The 20,570-nt window shown below is 39.5% G+C and overlaps 1 protein-coding gene across 1 annotated transcript; it reads right to left on the reverse strand.

Moving 5' to 3' along the window:
- Nucleotides 1–18,094: 18,094 nt before the first annotated feature.
- On the reverse strand, nucleotides 18,095–20,081 carry LOC147885381 (chloroplast protein FOR GROWTH AND FERTILITY 2-like). The gene is made up of 4 exons (XM_087396815.1): nucleotides 19,701–20,081; nucleotides 19,480–19,607; nucleotides 19,323–19,363; nucleotides 18,095–19,035 (listed from the first exon to the last, which is right to left on the reverse strand). Exons 1-4 carry the CDS (start codon nucleotides 19,892–19,894, stop codon nucleotides 18,250–18,252), a joined length of 1,149 nt encoding a protein of 382 aa, XP_087252941.1. The 5' UTR covers nucleotides 19,895–20,081; the 3' UTR covers nucleotides 18,095–18,249.
- Between the last annotated feature and the right edge of the window lie 489 nt (nucleotides 20,082–20,570).

A 20,570-nucleotide genomic window follows, 5' to 3' on the forward strand; every position in this document is an offset into this window, starting at 1 on the left:
ATGGATAGGTTTCAAGCCATGAAAACTCTATTGCAAAATAACAATGACATTCGAAACCTAAAATAATTCGATTCAACAACTACAACAAGACAAAAGATACTGAAAATCACTAAGAGAACTTTGTCTATTATACTTACCCTTCACTACAAAAGAACACACAATATCTAATGAAATTCCCGCGTGGCACGACATGTATGCTCAAGACAAGGAAACCATAGATAGCAACAAGCAATGATTCAACAAGCTTCTATCTATTCCAAGCTTGTCAACGAATAGCAAATCGTGTGCTTCAGCATCCTCTTCTACTAAGAATTCGACATAAGAATATAAACGAACCTTCCAAATAAAACTCCACAAGCACAAAGCACACCACAACCCAAAATATATGCAATAACCAACAAGGCATTCTATGCTAGACTACAAAACCTTAACTTCGAGTAACGAATTATTGTTGAAGACATCATGCTAAAAAAAAGAATCAAGCAAAATACCCCGATTCATTTATTCTTGTCAAGAAATGCAGGAATAGGGAAAAAATTCACTTTGATGACTCTTGTTCAGCCTTTGCTAAGAGTATAACGCACAAAGACACAACTGACGTAGACTTGCCAAGGATCCTATTATTGGTATACACCCAGAAAGCAACATACAATATAGGGGAGACATCAATTCACTCATCCGTGCACCTTCCTTTGATAACAAGCAACTACGTCAATCTCTCCCCAGACAACCTTCAAGCCTTGTGAGCTTCATACAAAAATGTCAAACTCATAGTATTGGATGAAACCTCCCTCATTGGCATAAACACAACGGACATGCAAACCCGTGAAATCAAGCAAAGACATGCCAAAGCATTAGGTGTGTTGATGTCATTCTTTGTGGTGACCTTTGTTAAGCAAGCCCTACGAAGGACTCTTGGATTTTCCTTGAACAATCATCATCCACTGCAATGGTTAGTTCTTTTTGAAAAACACAAGTCCAATACTACGAGCTGTAAAAAACGATGCACCAAGACAATGGCCTATATCTCAAAGTGCTAAATAGGATACACATAGGCACTTAAATAGATGAGGACCTTAACTGCTGCTTGAACAAAAAATACCTACGCAAGCCACCAGAAAAGAACAATATTCCTCACCTATTCTATACAAATGCTCTAAAGAACAAGCACAACGAATACATGTTCAATTCATTTAACACTAATCTGCATGTCCTCAAGGCACATGACTGCAGGCAAAAAACATGCAGCAAAATGATCATCGTCATTTGAGAATGCAAGGGAGTCCATAGAAAGAGCTTGGGAATGGAGTATTGTCCTTGCAGTTGCAAGTTGTATTGGGAATTGCTTCATGGAAATGGTGTTCATATGGTTTTTCCCTATTTGAAATTCTCTCATTATCTATAGTATTGGAGTCCATGATGTGGGTGTGGTGTCATTGTAGAGGTACTTGAAATCTGTGCACATTTGCATGCTTGTCTTGCTATCAATGAATTCCACTCAAGTTATGGCTGGCTTGTTGTCTACGTCTACTCCCTTGAATATCCCATCCACACCGTTAACAAGATCATCAGCAATGTCAAGATTCCCAAAATATTATCCCTTCTTTTAGGTGAAGTTCTTTGTGCAGTCTACTTATGCTTCTTGGGTCGATCCATCCAATGTGAAGGCACATGGCCTCACTTACACTACTCTACCTCGCATATGTGACCCAGCAAGACAAGCACACAAATGCGCGTAGATTTCAAGTACCTCTACAATGACACCACACCCACATCATGGACTCCAATACTACAGATAAAGAGAGAATTTCAAATAGGGAAAAACCATATGAACACCATTTCCATGAAGCAATTCCCAATACAACTTGCAACCGCAAGGACAATACTCCATTCCCAAGCTCTTTCTATGGACTCCCTTGCATATGATCCATCCAATGTGAAGGCACATGGCCTCACTTACACTGCTCTGCCTTGCATATGTGACCCTGCAAACCTATAAATCCTCAACAAATTAGAACAAAGACACATCCAGGTGGACCCAATAGTCATAAGTGAAATACATCAACTAAGAATGAAGGTTGCCTAGACTTTCGACCAACGCTAGCTACATACATCTGCCAAAGGCAACCTCTCATTACAAGGCCTAGACACAAGATCGGTCCCGAGTCACTACGAAGACTTGTTAGCATGTGGAAGCATCCTCCAAGCAACAATCCTTTGTCTACAAGAAACACATGAGAGCATGAAATAACATTTCCCACTACTTGGTTTCAAATTCATTTCAACTAAACAAGGTATTGGAATCACATCACACTTGAAAAAAAGCATGCACCTAGTCCAACATGAGAAAGCACACAATGACGACGCTGAGTATTTTTTAAGAGCATTCAAGGGTACACAATCAAAGCACATATCAATAGTCAAGGATTACAAACCAGCAAGAACAAGCACAACAACCCTCATCCACATGTTAGAATAAATCTTTAAAATCTTTCCACACCACAATTTGACATACATCATCGGGCTTTTCCATATTGATTACACCATGACTTCTGACCCACAACATCTCTCCAACAAGCGATGACCAAAAGGGTGTTGAAGCAAATCATCAACATGCCCACAATGATCCATAGGATAACCATCGATCACATTTGGACCAACAACAACACTGACAAAATCAAAAAAAGGACAAACTTCATTTACTAGTCCGACCATTCCCTAGTATACACTAACATGCCCAACACCCAGTCCACACATTGCATCCAACACAACTTCCCAACTACCTCTAAGGCACGACCAATGAATAAAATTCATATTGTTTTTCAAATTTTTAAGTCAAACCAAAATGCATAAGTTGCCACCTTGCTCAAGGTTCACATCCTATAAATGATCAATCAAATACTTATTTTAACTATCACTACTTCTAGTTTACATTTCAGCTGCATTATTAGGAGTGACATGACTTTACAAGAGAGGAGTAAGTCGAGATCTCTTCCAAAAGAAGTGGCATCTCTGCAACAAAATTTCAATAAGGCCATCTAGTGAGCGGTGGCAAATGATACTTCTACTTTATTTTTTGTGGGACTCTATGGCTATAAATGTCTACTTACACGTAGTAGCAAAAGAGAGAAGAGTAGGGACGAAAATTCAACTTGTCTTCTCACATACCTCAAGAAACATTCAGGTTTCATGTTTTACTTTTAAGTGTGAATGCAATCCTTTTTTTTTCCAAAATTTCAAGTCAATAAAATGCACAAGTTGCTACCTTGCCAAAGGTTCACATCCTATAAATGATCGATCAACTTTTAATTTTAATTATTAGTTTGGATTTTCATGTATATAGTGCTTTGAAATAAGTCATCTATTGTGTCTTTCATAAAACGAAGTCACACTATGTAATTTCATTTTAGCTGTATTATTGGGAGTGACATTACCTTATAAGAGAGAAGTAAGTCAAGATCTCTTCCAAAAGAACTAGCATCTCTGTAACAAAATTTCAATAAGGCAATCTAGTTGAGCAGTCGAAAATGATAATCCTACTTTATTTATTGTAGGCCTCTATGGCTATAAATGTCTACTTCCACGCAGTAGCAAAAGACAAAACAATAGGGAGGAAAATCAAAGCATACAAAAGGAAGCAAGACATTAAACATAAATGTGGGATGGTAGACTATAAAAATGATGAGTTGGCACAGTTTAATATGTGCTCAAGCTAGCTCTGGCATGATATGGTGATCATGGATGGCCAGGGTCCTTTTTGCAACAAATTTCTAACTTCCCTTTTAGAGGAACCTGTGGATGAAACCTTGCCCCTACATGAGAACATTAGGACAGATGCATATCACGTCTGTTACATGCCTACACCTGTGCAAAGATATGATGAGATCAGCAAAAAAAGAAAGATATTATGATTTGAAGGATTAAGGTTAGGTGAATGGTGTAGCATTTGTGAGGTCCCAAAGGTGAGGCTTTATGATGTCCATTCCATCTTGAGGAGACCATCACAATTCCCTAATAGACTGGCATCCCCCCTCAAGCTTGTACTTCCCTCTCACACTAATTAGTTCATAATCTTCTCCCAGGTCATCATAATGCTTGTGCCAACTTGAAGCCCTTAATTTTCAAATTTTCTTTTTGGGCAAAAGTAATTGTCATCAATGTCTAGGATGGGTTTCAAATGCCAGTTAACCATTTGCACCATGGCCAGAAGACCTTGAGAATTAGAATGTGACTTGTCTTTTAAAAGGGATTGGGAAGTATGGATTGATGAAATGTATCTTTGTCTCCACCTCCTAAATATCCACAAACAACACTCCCTCCTCACATGCTTCATGCAACACCATTGCCATTTAATCCTTTTCAAGGCTTCTAAATATGAGAAGAAAATTCTATAGTCAATCCCAAGACTACTCCCTCTTCATGATCTACAAAGCATCCTTATTAGTAAATTGCTTTTGCAATTGGCTTATTTCACACTTATTGACCTATACACTTGACAATCTCTTTCCTAGTCTCACGACTGCTAGCTCCTCATTAGCTATCGATTCATGCATAGAAAACTTTGCAACTTTGCATGGCTTTGTCTTTATTTCCCCTCTGTTACATTTTCTTCTCTTTAAATAGTGATACAGCCTATCCTAAACAAATAGGCACTTTGATTTGCACAAAACTTTCACCACCTAAGAATTCTCGACTCCATCTCCTTCGTAGTCTCTTTGATTCACTCAACAAATTAACCACAAGTCCATCTCTTGGACTCTTCTTTAAATATCCCTTAACCCCTTGCTAAAACCCTAGCAACACACTATCAACCTCCCTTTCTATCCTTGGAAGTTTTTTCCCAACATCTCGGCATGCACTACTATGGCCCACACCCCTTCATCCTTTCTTAATCCTCCCCATGCCTCATTTATCCCTCTACAAAATTCCTATTCCCCAACAATGGTGAATCAAATGTGAAGTAACCTTACCTAGCCTTAAAAGTGGGATAGGATGATATTAGATAGTGACTCGACAATGCCATGGCCACACCTTTTTTTTCCATTCATGTGTCTCTTCAACTACCAATGCCATTCTCCCAACTTTCATCACACATATGCTATCCAACATAGTAGCTTTTCAAAATAAAGGTTTAGTCATGATTGCAAGTTTTTCAGAGAGAAGGATAGATGAATTGTAGCATTATAAGACTCAAGAATCTATAGGCTAAAAACCATATCTTTATGGTTGGGATGGGATGAAAGACATGATTGGTCGGATGCCTTTCAGTTTCATTGGGTTGCTCATGGGTAGATTTTAAGGTACTTAGGCTGCTTTGTTGGAATAGGAATATCAATGAAAAGCATATTTGAATTGTGTTTCCAGAAGATAAGAGAGAAGTTTGATAGATGGAGCTGCAAAAAGATATCTCTAGTTGGTAGAATAACCATTGCAAATCATATCATGGCATCATTCGCATATTATGTTTTTGTCAGCTATACCCTTTTCTAGTTCATGCCTAACAAAGATTGACAAGATGGTATGAGATTTCATATGGAACAAACACTAGCATGCCTTTGCATCAGACTTACTACTAAGTCCTGAACAGGCAGGAGGTCTTGGAATGGAAAGAATGAGGGATAAAAATGATGCATTGTGCTTAAAATGGCTATCAAGGCTGATTAGCCTTGGTCAAAAATCTCAAGATTGCTAACTTGTAGCAACACTCCTAAGGGTATTAATGATCCATGGTTGTGTCAAATTCATCTATCTATATTTCATACTTGGAAGTCTTGTCTAGGCTAACACAAATTTGAAAAACTAAAGTAAAGGTGTGCTATTGGGCTGGTCTTAGATCCTCATATTGGGATGCATGTTTAGCCAAGTCATTGTGATTGTCAGGCTGGGCCTATAGGGAGGATACTCTTATGTTGAAAGGTCACCCAAGAGTGGTTCAAGACTTTTCATGAGCAGTTTATAGAACTTTAGAGACATATGGGACTCAAGGATTGGAAGTTAGTGCTCCCATTACAAAAAAATTAGACTAAAAAAGGGCCCTTCAAAGAATTATTAAAATATAATTAGAGGCTTGGATAAGGGAATATGAAATCCATCAAGGAGATTATGCCATGTGGACTTCTTTGTAACAGAGCCTCCCCAAATCTAGGAAAAATTCCACTTTTTCCCCAAAATACCTACAAAAATGTCATTGGTGCTTCACATTAAAATATTACCTTTGGCACGCCTGGCTTGACCATGTCATGCCTCCTTGTTTTCCTCCCATCCCTTCATCCCCTAACAAGAACTATACTCACGTTTTCCTTCTGGTTCAGCTATTTGGCTCATTCATTTGACTTTCAAACCAACTCTCTCACTCCTCTCTCTCTTCTAAAACTTTTTACCTCCTTTATGCACTCCCAAAATCTATTTCCACCACTTTCTAGCAGCTTGTTTCAAACTATCTTCATTCCACTCTTGATCAGTCATTTTCCCTCTTCTCTACTCATGTTTTTCATCCACCTATAGAAATCTCTTAGAGAAAACTTCTATCCAAGCTTTAATCATCCCTCTTCTATCTTATTCCATTATCTCTTTCATTCCTTTTGCACTTAGTCCTCTCTCTCTTAGAAATGAAAGATTTGACTTGACTTTGCTTGGAAGGAGGAAGAAAACGGTGTTTTATCATTTTTGACCCATTTTAGTGTCTTATTGAAGCTTAAAGAATCAATACCAAAAGAAGAGACACATATGTGGGAAGATGAACTTTGGACTTTGCAAAGACCTTCGCACGAGAACTTTCAAAAGAGACCACACATACTACTTTGGAAATGTTGATGTTATCTACTGTGGAGATTTCTACCAAGCCAAACCAATTAGAGATAATTGGGTTTTTAAATCAAAGAGAGATACATTACAAATGCTAGCAAACACATACTGGCTAACAAAACCCCGATGTTACGAACTTCAACAAGCAATGTGACAAAACAACAACCAATTCATACAAGTGCTCAACTCTTTCAAAAAGTGCACACACTTCCGAACAAATACAATACATCAACAACCAAAGTTGCTTCTGTGTGACCGCCTCAACATCATACTTTGCCTCACCTTTAGTATACCAACCTTGAAATGAACAAACATTATGATAAAGTATTCAACACAACAATAGGTAAAAATACAACATCAAAGCAATTGATATCTTTAATAATAACATACCTATTTCATCTAAAATATTAGAAGACCCTAAAGCAACAGATGGACTAAGAACAATTATACAAATTAAAGAAGGAATGCTAGTTGAACTTTGTTCAAAAAACTTTAATCAACAAGATGGATTAGTAAATGGTGTTGATCATGTTTTCATGGGTATGTACACATATGAGAACAACGACATTGTATGGGTTGAATTTTAGAACCCACAAATAGGAAATGAAACAAGATATAACTTACATGCATACACAATAACCATCAACCACAAATGGATACCAATATTTTGAATTACAAGAGAATACAAATCAACCCCTCTAAATCAAGCATCCTCACTGGACAAAATTTCCCAATCCAACTGACTACTACAACTAGAATGATTCATAGAGCACAAGGCCTTACCATGGACAAGATAGCTTTCTCACCAATAGGAATTTGCACACATGGCCTTGTATATATAGCACTGTCATGTGTAAATAAAATTGAAAACCTTTACTTACTTCAACCACTCCAACAACAACACTTCTTGACATTCATCAAGAAATGGAAAGTTTGACAACTCAATCAAAATGGCAAACCCTAAATACTAAAATTCAACACAAGATAATACTATACTCATACAATATTTAAACACTAAATTATTACAAAAATATAAAGAAGACATACAAGCCACAAAAACAATTATAAACTTCGACATCATTTGCTTCCAAGAGACCAAAACCAAAGAAATTCCTACTGTATTAATAATTTTTCTACCTACACCCTCATACAAAACAACGTTACCATTGAAAAATTAGAAAAAGCCGTGCACTATGGACTTGAGATTTTGGACTTGAGATTACAACAACTCACATAAGGGCAAAACACCTAAAAAATGTAATTTCTAACATATACAAACCATCATCCAAGAACTACAAATTCATCTTTCAATTATTGCAAGATCTACTATCGATAATCTACTTTCAAAAAAACCAATGTTATACTAATAGGATACTTCAACATTGGCATGTTGTAACAAATGAAAGAATCACACACATCATAGGAAATAATGAACACTTTTAATTACACACTACAATTCAATCACATTACAACAATATATGAAACACAACCAGATCACATTTGGCCTAACATACCAAACATAAATAATCATCGCAAACAACAACATATGCTTATTGGACAGACCACTCTATAACCTATATACATGCATAACCCCAACCTATAGTTTAACAAACCTATGTCATTACTTAATAGTCATAAATAATGTTATTGCCATCACATATTAAAAATTTCTTTATACCTCCTCCAACAAACCACCCTTAAAAACTTTAACCATTACTACTTTACTTTTAATAGGTGGTATTAAAAACAAATACACCTCGAATACAATGATTTCATAGTACTCATACTTATTTCTTAAGAGAACATCAAGATTTTCAAGTAAAATAAAATACAACTCTTGATCAAAGGAATCCCATACCTCAACCAATATGTTCTCTACATACCCAATGTTCTCTTCATGCATGCTTCACCATTGTATATTAAGATAGAGCTCTTGAAAACATTCACACAATCATCATTACAAAAAATTTTGGTTTGTATTTGGCACAATACAATGTTCAATTATATTTGATGTGACTATGCTTATTACAGCCAGAAACTAGCTAGAAGGTTTGAAAAAAAATATTTAAGAAAACTAACAATATGCAAGTAGTATGTCACTAAGAACAATCACTACACAACAAAACCATAGTTTGTCATCATTTCCCTCTCGTGAGTTATGTTTGTTTCCTTCTAGCAAGGCACATTGGTCTTGCCACCTTGTTTTAATTTGAAAAAATTGGGTCTCCGGGATCTCGACTAGTAGTTAGAGTGCTATATAAGCTTAGTTAGTTTTTAATTAGTTTGTTTTGAGGGCTAGGTTTTATATTTTTTGTCTATTGGTATTTTTTTAGCCGCCTCTACCTCCCTTCTCTTCAGCTTCCTTGTCTTGACTTCATGCTTTTCACATTACCTATTGTTCTCCAGTCCGGCTGCCTACTGTTGTACATGGTATGTGAAGGGTCAATGAAGATTGTTGCATTTAGTGACATTCTCTAGTGGTCAATAGCTTCTTGCAAAATCACATAAGTCATCCTTGTATTGCATGCTTGCATACCATATGTGTAAATGGAGCTCTCATAATCAATGGATTTTTGCTCTTTTGGAACTTCCTTATCTCTTAAAGTACCTTCATGCTTAGCATCTTATACCTTTTCCATGGTGTATTTCAACCTCATCCATTCACCACTATTGCCTCCACCTCTTCCACCACCACCAACAATGCCTCCCCCACCACCACCACACCTCCATGAACTCCTTCACCAAATGCATGAACAGATATGAACGTGTGTGTCTATGTGTGCATGGGTATGCATGTGCATGCAGATGCATGCATGCGTGCTTGTGCACCTATGTGTGGGAGTGTGCACACATGCATGTGTGTGTTACCATTCTTAATAAGCACACGCAAGATACAATTGAGTTACTCACGGGCCTTTAACCATGTGTGTGCATGATTATGTGTACGCATGCATGTGTGCACACACGTATGTGCATATGTTACCATTATTGGGGAGCACACACAAGATATAGGTTAGTTATTGAAGGGCTTTCAAGCTTGACCAAAAGTCTAGAAAAAAGTGTGCTTGCTACATTCAATTGCTCATGGGCACAAGTTGGTCAAGAGGATGGTGCCGTCTTGGCCCAACTTGCACTCCCACGCATGCACATGAGTGCAACAGAGACTTTCTTTCCCCTCTGACCCTTCATAAATATTGTGGGTGAGTGCATATATTCTTTGCAAGGGATGTGTGTGCACACACACACATGCATGCATGTGCATGTGTGTGCATGTGTGCATGCATGTGCATGTGTGTGTGCATGTGCATTTGCGTGTTCATGTTCGTGTGCGTGTGCTTGTGCTTGTGCTTGTGCTTGTGCGTGTGCATGTGTGTGTATGTGGGGGGGGGGGGGGGGGAAGACTTTATGACACCCCTTTGCATGGTGAAAAGACAAAAGAGTGAAGCTAGACAATGAAATAGGACTAATTAATGGAAAAGTTTGTACAAGTCGGTGAAACCCTGTTTATAAAGGAAACTAGCAGTGGGCACTTTTGTAGAAATGACTTTGTGGAAACTGTATGGAAGTTGAGCTTGGATAAGTACCAGCAAGCGTCACTTTTATTGAAGAGGGGAGTCTGCATACCTATCACCATCTGACAACATAACATGATAAGAGCTAGCTTAACTTTGGTTGGGAAGACAAGTGTCATAGACACCCCTCCCTTGTTATCGGGGTCACAATAAAATAGAAACTTATCCCCATAGACTTAACTAATTCGATGTGAGAAAATGGTTAATTTAGGAGGGTAATCTTATGGACAAGTGGGGGAAAAAAGGGGGGAACAAGGGAAAAAGTAAGGAAAAAAGAAAGAGTCTTAGGTGGAGGAAAAAAGCTTGAAATAAGGTAAAAAATAGAAAGGATCGGTATGAAAAGTATATAGGAGGGGTTTAAACAATATTTTGGGAATAACAATTAAAGAAACAAAGTGGGGAAGGGTAACAAATAGGGGAGGGAAAGGTAAAAGGGAGAAAGACAAACTGAGCAAAGGGGATTTGCTTGTGTGAGATGAAGCAAAGAGGGAGAAATCAAGGGGTATAGGAAGAGAGGAATTGGGTCTTTATTAATGAGAAAATTTTGAAATTTAGACAAGGGAAAGAATGATAAAGGGGAAATTAATAGAAGAGGACGGAGGGAGGGGGAGAGAGAGAGAGAGAGAGAGAGAGAGAGAGAGAGAGAGAGAGAGAGAGAGAGAGAGAGAGAATTGAGAAAGGGGGCTTAATAAAGAAAAAGGGTTAGAGGGGGAAGGAGAATAAAGGAGAGGTGGATGGGATAGAGTAGAGAAGTTTGAAGAGACAAATTAATGTGTGGGGGGGGGATTTAAGAAATGAAGGTAAATAAAAAGTAGATAAAGATCTAGGGGACCTGTCATATGTGAGCCTGTGCTGTAGGTGGAAGGAGGCGTTGACATAGAAGGGAATCTAGAACAGGTACATGTCAGAGGAGCAAAAATTTTGAGATAGCGCAGGAGCACGATGTAGTTATACCTGGAGCTGCATAGGATGCTGTAGACAAAGTATGAGAATGGGTAGCAAAAAAGAAAAGCGAAGGGCTACGCCAACCACAAGCTAGCAGTAAAGTGACACAGGGCAGGGAGAAGACCCATTAGTCTGTGGAGCTCGAGGTAGGAAGTGATGATTAGAAAGCCTTAAATATATAGGTACACAAGGGGTGGTCGGGGAAAGGATTCAAAGGAGAGTCGGGGGGTGCAGAGCCCAAGGGATTTGGAGCAGTGATGAGCAGCATGAAAAGAGGCATCCTGGCGTAAAATGCAGCATGCCACGTGGTGCAGGGAGGCGCTAGCAACGTGGGAAGGATTAGAAAGGCACGTGTGTGTGGAGTTTGGGAGGGGGGGGAAGGGGGGGGGGTAATGAAGGGCTTTGAACAAAAAATCAGATAAGATAAGGGGGAAACTTTGGAATTTTATTAAACATTTAAATACTTGAACAAAAAGGAGGGAATTAAGCGGAACTAATTTTTTTTAAAGGAAAAAATAATAAAGGGAAATAAATGTAAATAATTAAAAGAATTAAAAGTAAAAGATTTAAGTAGTAAAAATAAAAGGGAAGGATAAGGGAGGTGAAAAAAATGGTTTTTAAAAAAAACAAGAAAAAACCCAATTTCAAGAAAAGCAAATGGAGATTTAAAGGAAAAATGAGAGAGACAAAATTTTGAATTAATTACAGGAAGTGAAAATAAAGTTAGGCATAAATTACAGGGAAAGATTAGGCATAAAATAAGAATAAATTGAAGGGAAAGGTAGGGGCAAGAGTTTAACGAGGCCTCATATCTAGATGGGAGATACGTTAGTGGAGGCATGGGCCACTTTGAAGGACATGTATGAGATAGATAACACTTCTCATATAGTGATACTACACCACTTAACAAAAGTCAAAGTCGTAAGAGATCAATTGGCATCGATTAGTTAGAAGGTGGACTCTAGTCAGTTGCCACTATTGCTGACATTTGGAATCCTACCATGCAGCTTCAAGGGATTCATTATTACCACTGTGACAATAGGAGAAAGGACCTAGCCCCTAACATTCAAAAATATTGGGCCCTTGTTACTGCAAGAGGAGGTCCGGGAGAAGGATGACGATAAAACAATTCTGGCAAAGGGCAAGCCCGAGGACTCCAAAGGCAAGGCTGATGACTTAGAGAAGAAAAAGAAGGTCAAATGTTTCCAGTGTGAAAAGCTCAAGGATTAAGAAAAGGATTTTCGAAAGAAGCAAGTAGATCAAAAGAAACAGAAGGAGTCCAAGAGCAAGGAGGAGCCAAGACAGACTCGACCAAAATCACTATAGGAGAACTATTCTTGTGCATAGAGAATTGCTCCACCCATGTAGTGAGTGATAACAAGGAGGGTTATACATGGACAATGGCACCTCAAAACACATGTCCAATAGGAAAGAGTGGTTCAAAACCATGGAGGGACCCATCTCAATGCAACGATGATCATAGGGGATAGCCGAACATGCTTGGTAAAGGGTGTAGGTAGTATTATGTTCATCACCATAGTGGGAGAAGAAAAGGTAATATCCGATATTGTATGTTCCAAATCTTTGCAGGAATCGACTCTCTATGAGCAAGATGGATAATCATAAGATTTCAGTACTCTTTGGAAATGGAGAAGTCATCATCACATCCAAGGAAGATGGACAAGAAAGGCCCAAGTTGTCATGGAGGATGGCTTATACTGGTTTCATGCCTTTGTCATTCATGGGAACCATGGGCACTCAAAGTTGTGGCATGAAAGGTTTGGTCATGTCAATTACAGTACTCTTACAGAAATTCAAAAGTTAGAGATGGTGGAGGGACTTCCACCCATCACAGGCACGTATAAAGGCTAGCCGGCTTGCTTTGAGGGCAAGTAGCACTGGGATACATTCCAGAGGAGGCTACATCAAGGGCTAAGGGACCATTAGAGCTGGTCCACTCCGACATTTGCAGACCAATGTCAACCAACTCATTTGCAAGTTCAAGGTATTCTCTTCTATTGGTTGATAACTTTCGTCGAATGACTTGTATACTGCTTGGCCAAGAAGTCTAAGGCATTTGACAAATCTAAAGAATGGAAGGCCAAGATAGAGAAGGAAATATGGAAGAATGTCAAAGCATTCTACATTGATCAAGGGGGGGTTACAAAGATGGGATTGACCATGATCAAAGGGAGCTATCTCTCAAAATCTTATTGGGGTGAAGCAGTCAACACTACAATTCACATCCTCAATAGGACTAGCCGTTGCAGATATGACACCCTATGAAGCTTACTATGGTAAGAAGCCCACTATCTCTCATTTGAGGATTTTTTGTTTTGATGCATTCGTACGAACATGTGCAGAAAGGCGATAGGTCAAAGCTAGATTCCAAGAGCAGGAAGTACGTCTTTGTCAAGTATAGTGAAGAATCTAAGGGATACCACCTCTTCGGCCTGACGTAGAAACAAATCACAGTTGGTCCATATTTTAGAGGGACGTCAAGTTAGCATTCTTAACTGGAACCTTGGAGGAGGAGGCATATGCGGATCAACCACCTGGTATTCACTTTCCAGGGCCCGATTCAAAGGTATGCAAACTAAAAAAGGTGTTATATGGACTGAGGCCCCAAGAGCATGGTACCAACTCATCAATGAGTTCCTCTCAAAGACCGGATTGAATCAAAGTCCATCAGATGCAAATATCTATCTCTTTTTAGAGGGGGGACAAAGCTTGGTTTCTATCTTATACATGGATGATATGATCCTTAATGATGACCATGTTAGGAAGATCTCTCAAGTCAAGAAGCTACTCATGAAGGAGTTTGAGATGATAACAAGACTTGGGATCACTCCATTGCTTCCTTGGGATCGAGGCCAAGCAAAACAAGGATAGCACTTTCATCTTGCAAGAGAAGTACTATTGAAGATACTGAAGCGATTCAAGATGGAGGACTGCAAGGAGGCTATGGCACGGATACTAAAGTGATTCGACATGGAGGATTGCGAGGGGGAAGAGAAGTACACTCGGGAAATAGTGAAGCAATTCAAGATGGAGGATTGCAACAATGCTATGACACCAATGGAGGTCGAGCAGAAGTTGCACACTCAAGACTCTTCAGATCTAGTAGATGCCAATAGGTATCAATGATTGGTGGGCAATCTGCTTTATCTAACTCATACCCGGCTATACATCTCCTTTGTTGTTGGATATCGTGTTAGCTTTTTGTGAAACCCGAGGAGAATCATTAGAAGGCAAGTCTACGTGTGCTTAGGTATCTAAAGGGTACTTGCACATATAGGATTACATACAGCACAAGGACTGAGCGAGGTGGATTTTGTGACTTAGATTGGGTAGGTGACAGTGACATCAAGCGTTCGACTTCACGGTATTATTTTGTGCTTTCATCTGGCGCCATCTCTTGGATGAGCAAGAAACAACCCTTAGTTGCCCTTTCTTCTACAAAGGCGGGTACTGAGTTGCTTGCACTGCAACATGTAAGAGGTTGTGGCTCAGGTGAATACTTGAGGATATGGAGGTGAGAGGCCATGGTGGTCATGTGCAACAACGAGATTTGCATAGCCATCACGAAGAACCCAGTGTTTCATGAATGAAAAAAGCACATCAAAGTCCAGTACCCTTCGCACGATAGCTCATCATTGATGACGTCATGGAGCTAATGTACTATCCAATCATCAACAATCTTTTCGACGTATTAACAAAGGCTCTGCATGGGAGTAGATGGAACACCTCATTCGATGTATGGGAGTCGGCCCACAGTGCATCATTGAGAAGGGGTGTTTGAAGTCAATGTCCCCCACCTGTGAGCCCCCACATGAGGAGGACATGGGCGGGTATATGTCGATGAAGGAGAGGGATAATAGAGATGTATGGTGGTTGTAAGTGCCTCACACAGCAAAGCTGGCTCTCAAATAAACAAATAAACAAAGGGATAGTTTTGGGCTGCAAGGAAGGGCAGAACAACAAGCTCGCCAGACCTGCTAGCAACCCCATATACAAGCTACCTGAAGGGGGCTAGGGCAAATAAAGGCCAACTGGCGGGTCTAGCCTGTCGGTTTGTGAATCGACCCCTGAGGCGATCATTTTCAAAGCCTTGTAGCCCCTATAAAAGGGGCCTTGCCCCCCTCATTCTCTATCAACCACAGAAGCTAACAAGGCAGTGCAAAGCAAGAGAATACATCCATAGAGTTCTAGTTTTGTGATCTAGCCCTTGCTGGTCATCCTGTGCTCACCTTGAACTGATTTTTGCCCAATATTTGGTGGAGGAAACTTATCTAAGTTCTCGCTCTCTTATGTACACTATTTATGCTCTATCTTTGGAGTGAGGTATTCATGTGTGGTTTGCAACATTAAGTGAGACGGAGCTATTCCTATTCTGCATAAGTTGTGAGGTTAGAGAGATTCTATCCTCCTTTCCAACATGTTATTCTCCTTGTGTGCATCTTTGACTAAATACATTGTGCATGTAATATCTTGTGCTTACTCATTATATATACCTTGAACTCTTCCTTATTATATGCACTAAGAGGTCTTTGTATATACTCTTTTTTCATGCTTCAGCATTAAGAAGCACATATCTCAGGGAGCCTTGGATGCCATATTCAATCTTGTTTATAATGACCCCAATGCCATGATAGCCTAGACATCGTAGTCAAAGGCTCTATACAAGGTTGAAGAAATGGAGCTCTGTAAGATAAGCTGCTAATTCTTACTTTCAATGGGCTCCTTGCAAACAAGGCCACGATCAAATCTCTTAAATACTCAACCAAAAAAAAAACTAGTATTACATGCTTGGTTGTATCGAAGTCTAATGATGATATAGATTGTGCAATACATAATGAAGCAACAAGCATACAACAAATCTTTATGATACTTGTGTATGTGATGCCATCAAATACTACACTTCACTACTACAAATCTACCACCATTCTTTTTTATCATTGTCTTTGCCTCACCACTTTATAACTCTTAATTCTCATTCATTTCACATTGTTTTCAATTGCACTTACTCTCGGCATCTTTTGCTCACTTTGCATGTGGGGATAGGAAAGAGGAGGGAAGGAAGGGGGAGGAATAAAGTCCATGGTGGTGGTAGTGAAAGTGTGGCAGGTTTGATGCTGAGCTCTAAATGTGGAGGTATTGAAGATGACATGAATGATGAAAGTAAATGGGATAAAAGCTAACCCAAGGACTGTTCAAGCCTTGGTGGGCAAGGTAGGTCAAGGAACAGTCAAGGCTCAATCACCTTTTTCCAAAGATAGTGAAGGGTGTGGACAAATTGATGAGCATGGGAATAAACAATTGGGTAGTTAGGGAGGTGGTTAGGGAGCAAACTACCCAATACCAACAAGAATTATCTTCTTGGGATTGTATAGAAATTGGATTAAAGGGGAAAAAATTTGCAAAGATTTGCGATGCTACAACTTGCATATTGCGCAAGAAAATTATGGGACCTATATCTTTATCACAAATGTGATAGAAGTAGCTATGGTGTACTTGGCATGTTGCAATGGAAAGTCGTAACGCCAATAACATACAAGTTTTGATCTTCAAATAGCAAGGAATGATTCGAGAGGCTTAACAACAACAACCATCCTCCAATTATGTTCCAATAGCTCTTTAAGCTTTTGATACTACTAAACAAGATCAAAGTTAGCACAACATAACATAAATAAGGTTCTTTTGGTGCATATGGAGAAGCAAATACAATGGTGGTTAATAAAGGACGCATTAAGATCTTAGGCAAGACATGAATTATAGCACATGCATTTATCAAGAAGAGAAATATCTTAGAAATTGGCTCACATACCAAATAAGCTATCAACAAACCATGTAACCTAAATGAATTGCATGCAAACTATAACTCACCCTACCTTTTAGCTCTTTCCCTTCACTATCATGTCTTCGAGTCTTTTTGTTCATTAATACCTACTCATTATAATCAAGTCATTTACTTACTGGCGGACTTTAATTTTTATCACATAAGGCAACTTAGCTTTGTAGTGGCAATGCTAGTAGTTTGGAATTAAGCATACAATGAGTATTTTATTTGAATGTGCAAAATGGGAATATCAATCTTGTTTAGTGCAATACCAATAACCAATTACCAACATACCATCAAAGCCTTGAGACAATAGTCCCAATGCAAAAAATATTTTCTTTAATGATGATAAGTTCAAGAGCTCATTTTACTCCAAAGCTTTGAGTAAAGGAGAGAAAAATGGCATTGGGAAAGAGGAGGCAACAAAGAGAGAGAGAGAGAGAGAGGACAAGGGTGTAGATGTTTCAAACGACAAGGCAAGGGGAAAGACAAATTGCTACAAATAAATACAAAACTATACCATTTGCGGATGAGAAGCACAAAATTGAAATTCTTATTCACAAGGCTTTGTGCTGATACCCATTCTAATAACTGCAAATATCAAAGAACATCCTCATTGGATGGCATATACCTTTGGAAGCTTATTCAAACGTGCAAATTTGAAATCAATTCACAAGGCTTTCTGTTGATACCGATTCTAATAACTGCAAATATAAGAGAACTTTTATCATTGGATGGCATATACCTTTAGAAGCTTATTCAAAGGAGTTTCAAAAGATACCCATCAACACACCATATTATTAGCATGTTAAGTCACCAAATAGTTGATGACAAGGCAAACCAAGTCATCAATATTTCAGATCAGTGGACATTTATTGCCATATCCAACTCGTTCACGCATGGAAACTTAGAGAAAACGTGCGACCCTTAAAAATTTGTGCCAACCCAATACTGCTGGTCCATGTTAAGGTAAAAGATAAGAAATTGTAACTCACACTTGGGCCGTAGGATTTGAGAGATGACAAAAGATCCATAAGATACTTGTACATAGAGGGAAGACTTGAGTAGAGATCTCCTCAATATGGAGTCTCAAAAAAAATTGATGCCGAACAACTCCCCAAGTAAGACGCTTATGCCAAAGGCAATGGCTATTAAAGAAGAGCCTATTGTAAGACGATGAGTGATCCATGGCACCCGTTTCTGCAATGCTTGGCCACAAGAGCCAATGAAAGCAGTGTAGCTGCCCATGGCAACTATTGTGCCGAGTAAGAACATACCAAGGTAAGAAGCTCCAGCAAGACGAGAAGGCAAAGCAACTGCAGGCAGGATCATAATTAGAGCATCCGGTTGCAAACCATAGACAAGACCTGTGGCAAAAGTTCTCAACCTTCGAGAGTTTGTTTTGCTCTCAACAGCCTGTCCAGAATCTGCAGTACTGCTACCTCCCGCAGCTAGTACTGATACAGGAACCTCTTGCGATTCTTTCAAGCCCACTGCGCCAATTAGGAGCAAGGTCACTCCCACAATGCGGGAAGCCCATGCTCGAACAAGTTCAATATGCAATCTGCCTTTAAGTAGCAAGAAAACCAGCCCAAAAATCACTTGTCCTGCGTCATGACCTAAACCCCACAATGCCCCTACAACTGCACTCTCCAGCTTTGAGCGGCCTATGCATAACGGAGCCAGTGCTGCAAGATGATCTGGCCCAGTCAGGGCATGAAGGCAACCAGCCAGTAGACCTGCCCACCCGCTCGTTACAATCTCTGAAAGTCTGTGGACACTAGGGGTCGCTGTACCTGGCGCTGCCAATGCAGGGAACTGGAGAGTAAAAACGGCACCAAATCCAAGCAACAAAAATGGTACAATACGAGCAACCTGTCAAAACATCCAAATATTTTATGATGGCAGTGGCACCAGGAGAAATCCTGTTCCCTTCCTAAAGATGTTAATAATAGAAACCTAAAGAAGAGCAGTGCCAAATTCCTAAAACATGAACACTAGTGAATGCCAACATCAAAAAGAAAGGAGGAAATATATCATACATTAATACGAGTCGTCCCATACTATCTTAAATTGGTTAGCAAATGTAATGTTTTACTGTTGCCTTGCCAAACCTACAAAACAAATACGCACAGATTTACAAAAAAGAAGGAAAAAGATACCCTTATCAGAGACTGGAAGAAAGTTGCAACGTTCTCCTTATCTGCGAACAAAATAGTACTTTACTTCCGTCTGTGTCGATAATTTCCCGCCTATTTAAACCAAAAAAAAAAGCGCCTTTCTCTATAAAACACCCAGAAATAGCCCAAAAAGCCTTACTTCCAACACCATCTCCAGCTGGCTCTCCTTTTACAAATCGCAGAGTCTTGGTAATGCAGCCGCGTACGGCCTCCTGCGCAGACAATTGCCGTGCTAACGAATATAACGGAGTCGTACATTTCGGTGGCCTGAACACCGATAATAGCCCATCAAAGTTTGATACTCTGATACTCTACTACAATTGAAAGCGTCTTGCTGGCACAACAAATCAACGCGCAAACCTAATGTCAAGGAAGGAAGCTTGTCCCTTCACAATAAGCGCGACGCTCTGAGCGCCTCGGAAAATGCCATTACACAAACGCTCCTCGTCGTGGAGATGCAATGAAGGATTGATGCAGAACAGCGTCTGCCTGCTGGGATGGGCAAACGGGGAGGAACTGCCAGGGACGGAGAAATGAAGACCTCGGAGAGGCATCTGTAAAAGCACCGGACGAGAGGATACCTAGACTCACCCAACAAAACTACCTAATATATTTCATCGCCCAGCCTTTTCTTTACTTGTTTGCATTTTGGGAAAGTACCCTGTTGCTTTTTGGCCTGCCATAGGTAGGTCTAATAATAAGTCACGGCCATTCAACAAGACAAGTACCCTGACCCGTCTACGACGGGCTGGTAACCTACCACCCTCTCTCTCTCTTTCTCTCAATTCACATGTTCTTTATCTATGAAAAAACTATTATTAAAACTTTAACGTAGTGCCTTTCCTGAGAAAACACTTTTACACCATCTCTCTCTCTCTCTCTCTGCCTGTGTGTGTGGTGCACGTGCATGTGCATGTCTCCCTCTCCATCTTATACACACTTTAAACTACTTTGAAAAATACTTTTATACCAATGCACCTCTCTCTCTCTCTCTCTCTCTCTCTCTCTCTCCGCATATGGACTTATAATAACACAACGATGGAAATTTCATTGTTGAAATCATCGAACAAAACATGAAAATTGAAAGTGCATGTATATCTAAAAGTCCATAAAGCTCCAATAGTCAAATAAGTGCAGGTGCACATAGAGGTTCACTAATGAAATAGACATCGTGCAAGACGTCCTGGATGTGCTAGAATAAGTAGATGTCAACGATGTGCGTATCCCGGC

This window comes from Dipteris shenzhenensis, chromosome 25 (genome assembly GCF_047967505.1).
Source record: "Dipteris shenzhenensis isolate YYH24624 ecotype China chromosome 25, Dip_SZ_1.0, whole genome shotgun sequence".
Lineage (NCBI taxonomy): Eukaryota > Viridiplantae > Streptophyta > Polypodiopsida > Gleicheniales > Dipteridaceae > Dipteris > Dipteris shenzhenensis.

Bases quoted from the DNA above. Each gene is read 5' to 3' on its own strand.
- LOC147885381 (XM_087396815.1), bottom strand. From the start codon at position 19,894: ATGCCTCTCCGAGGTCTTCATTTCTCCGTCCCTGGCAGTTCCTCCCCG. The intron at 19,364-19,479 runs GTAAGGCTTTTT...TTTTGTTCGCAG, and splicing joins AGCTGGAGATGGTGTTGGAA to ATAAGGAGAACGTTGCAACT. The intron at 19,036-19,322 runs GTATCTTTTTCC...ATGTTTTGACAG, and splicing joins TCTTCCAGTCTCTGATAAGG to GTTGCTCGTATTGTACCATT.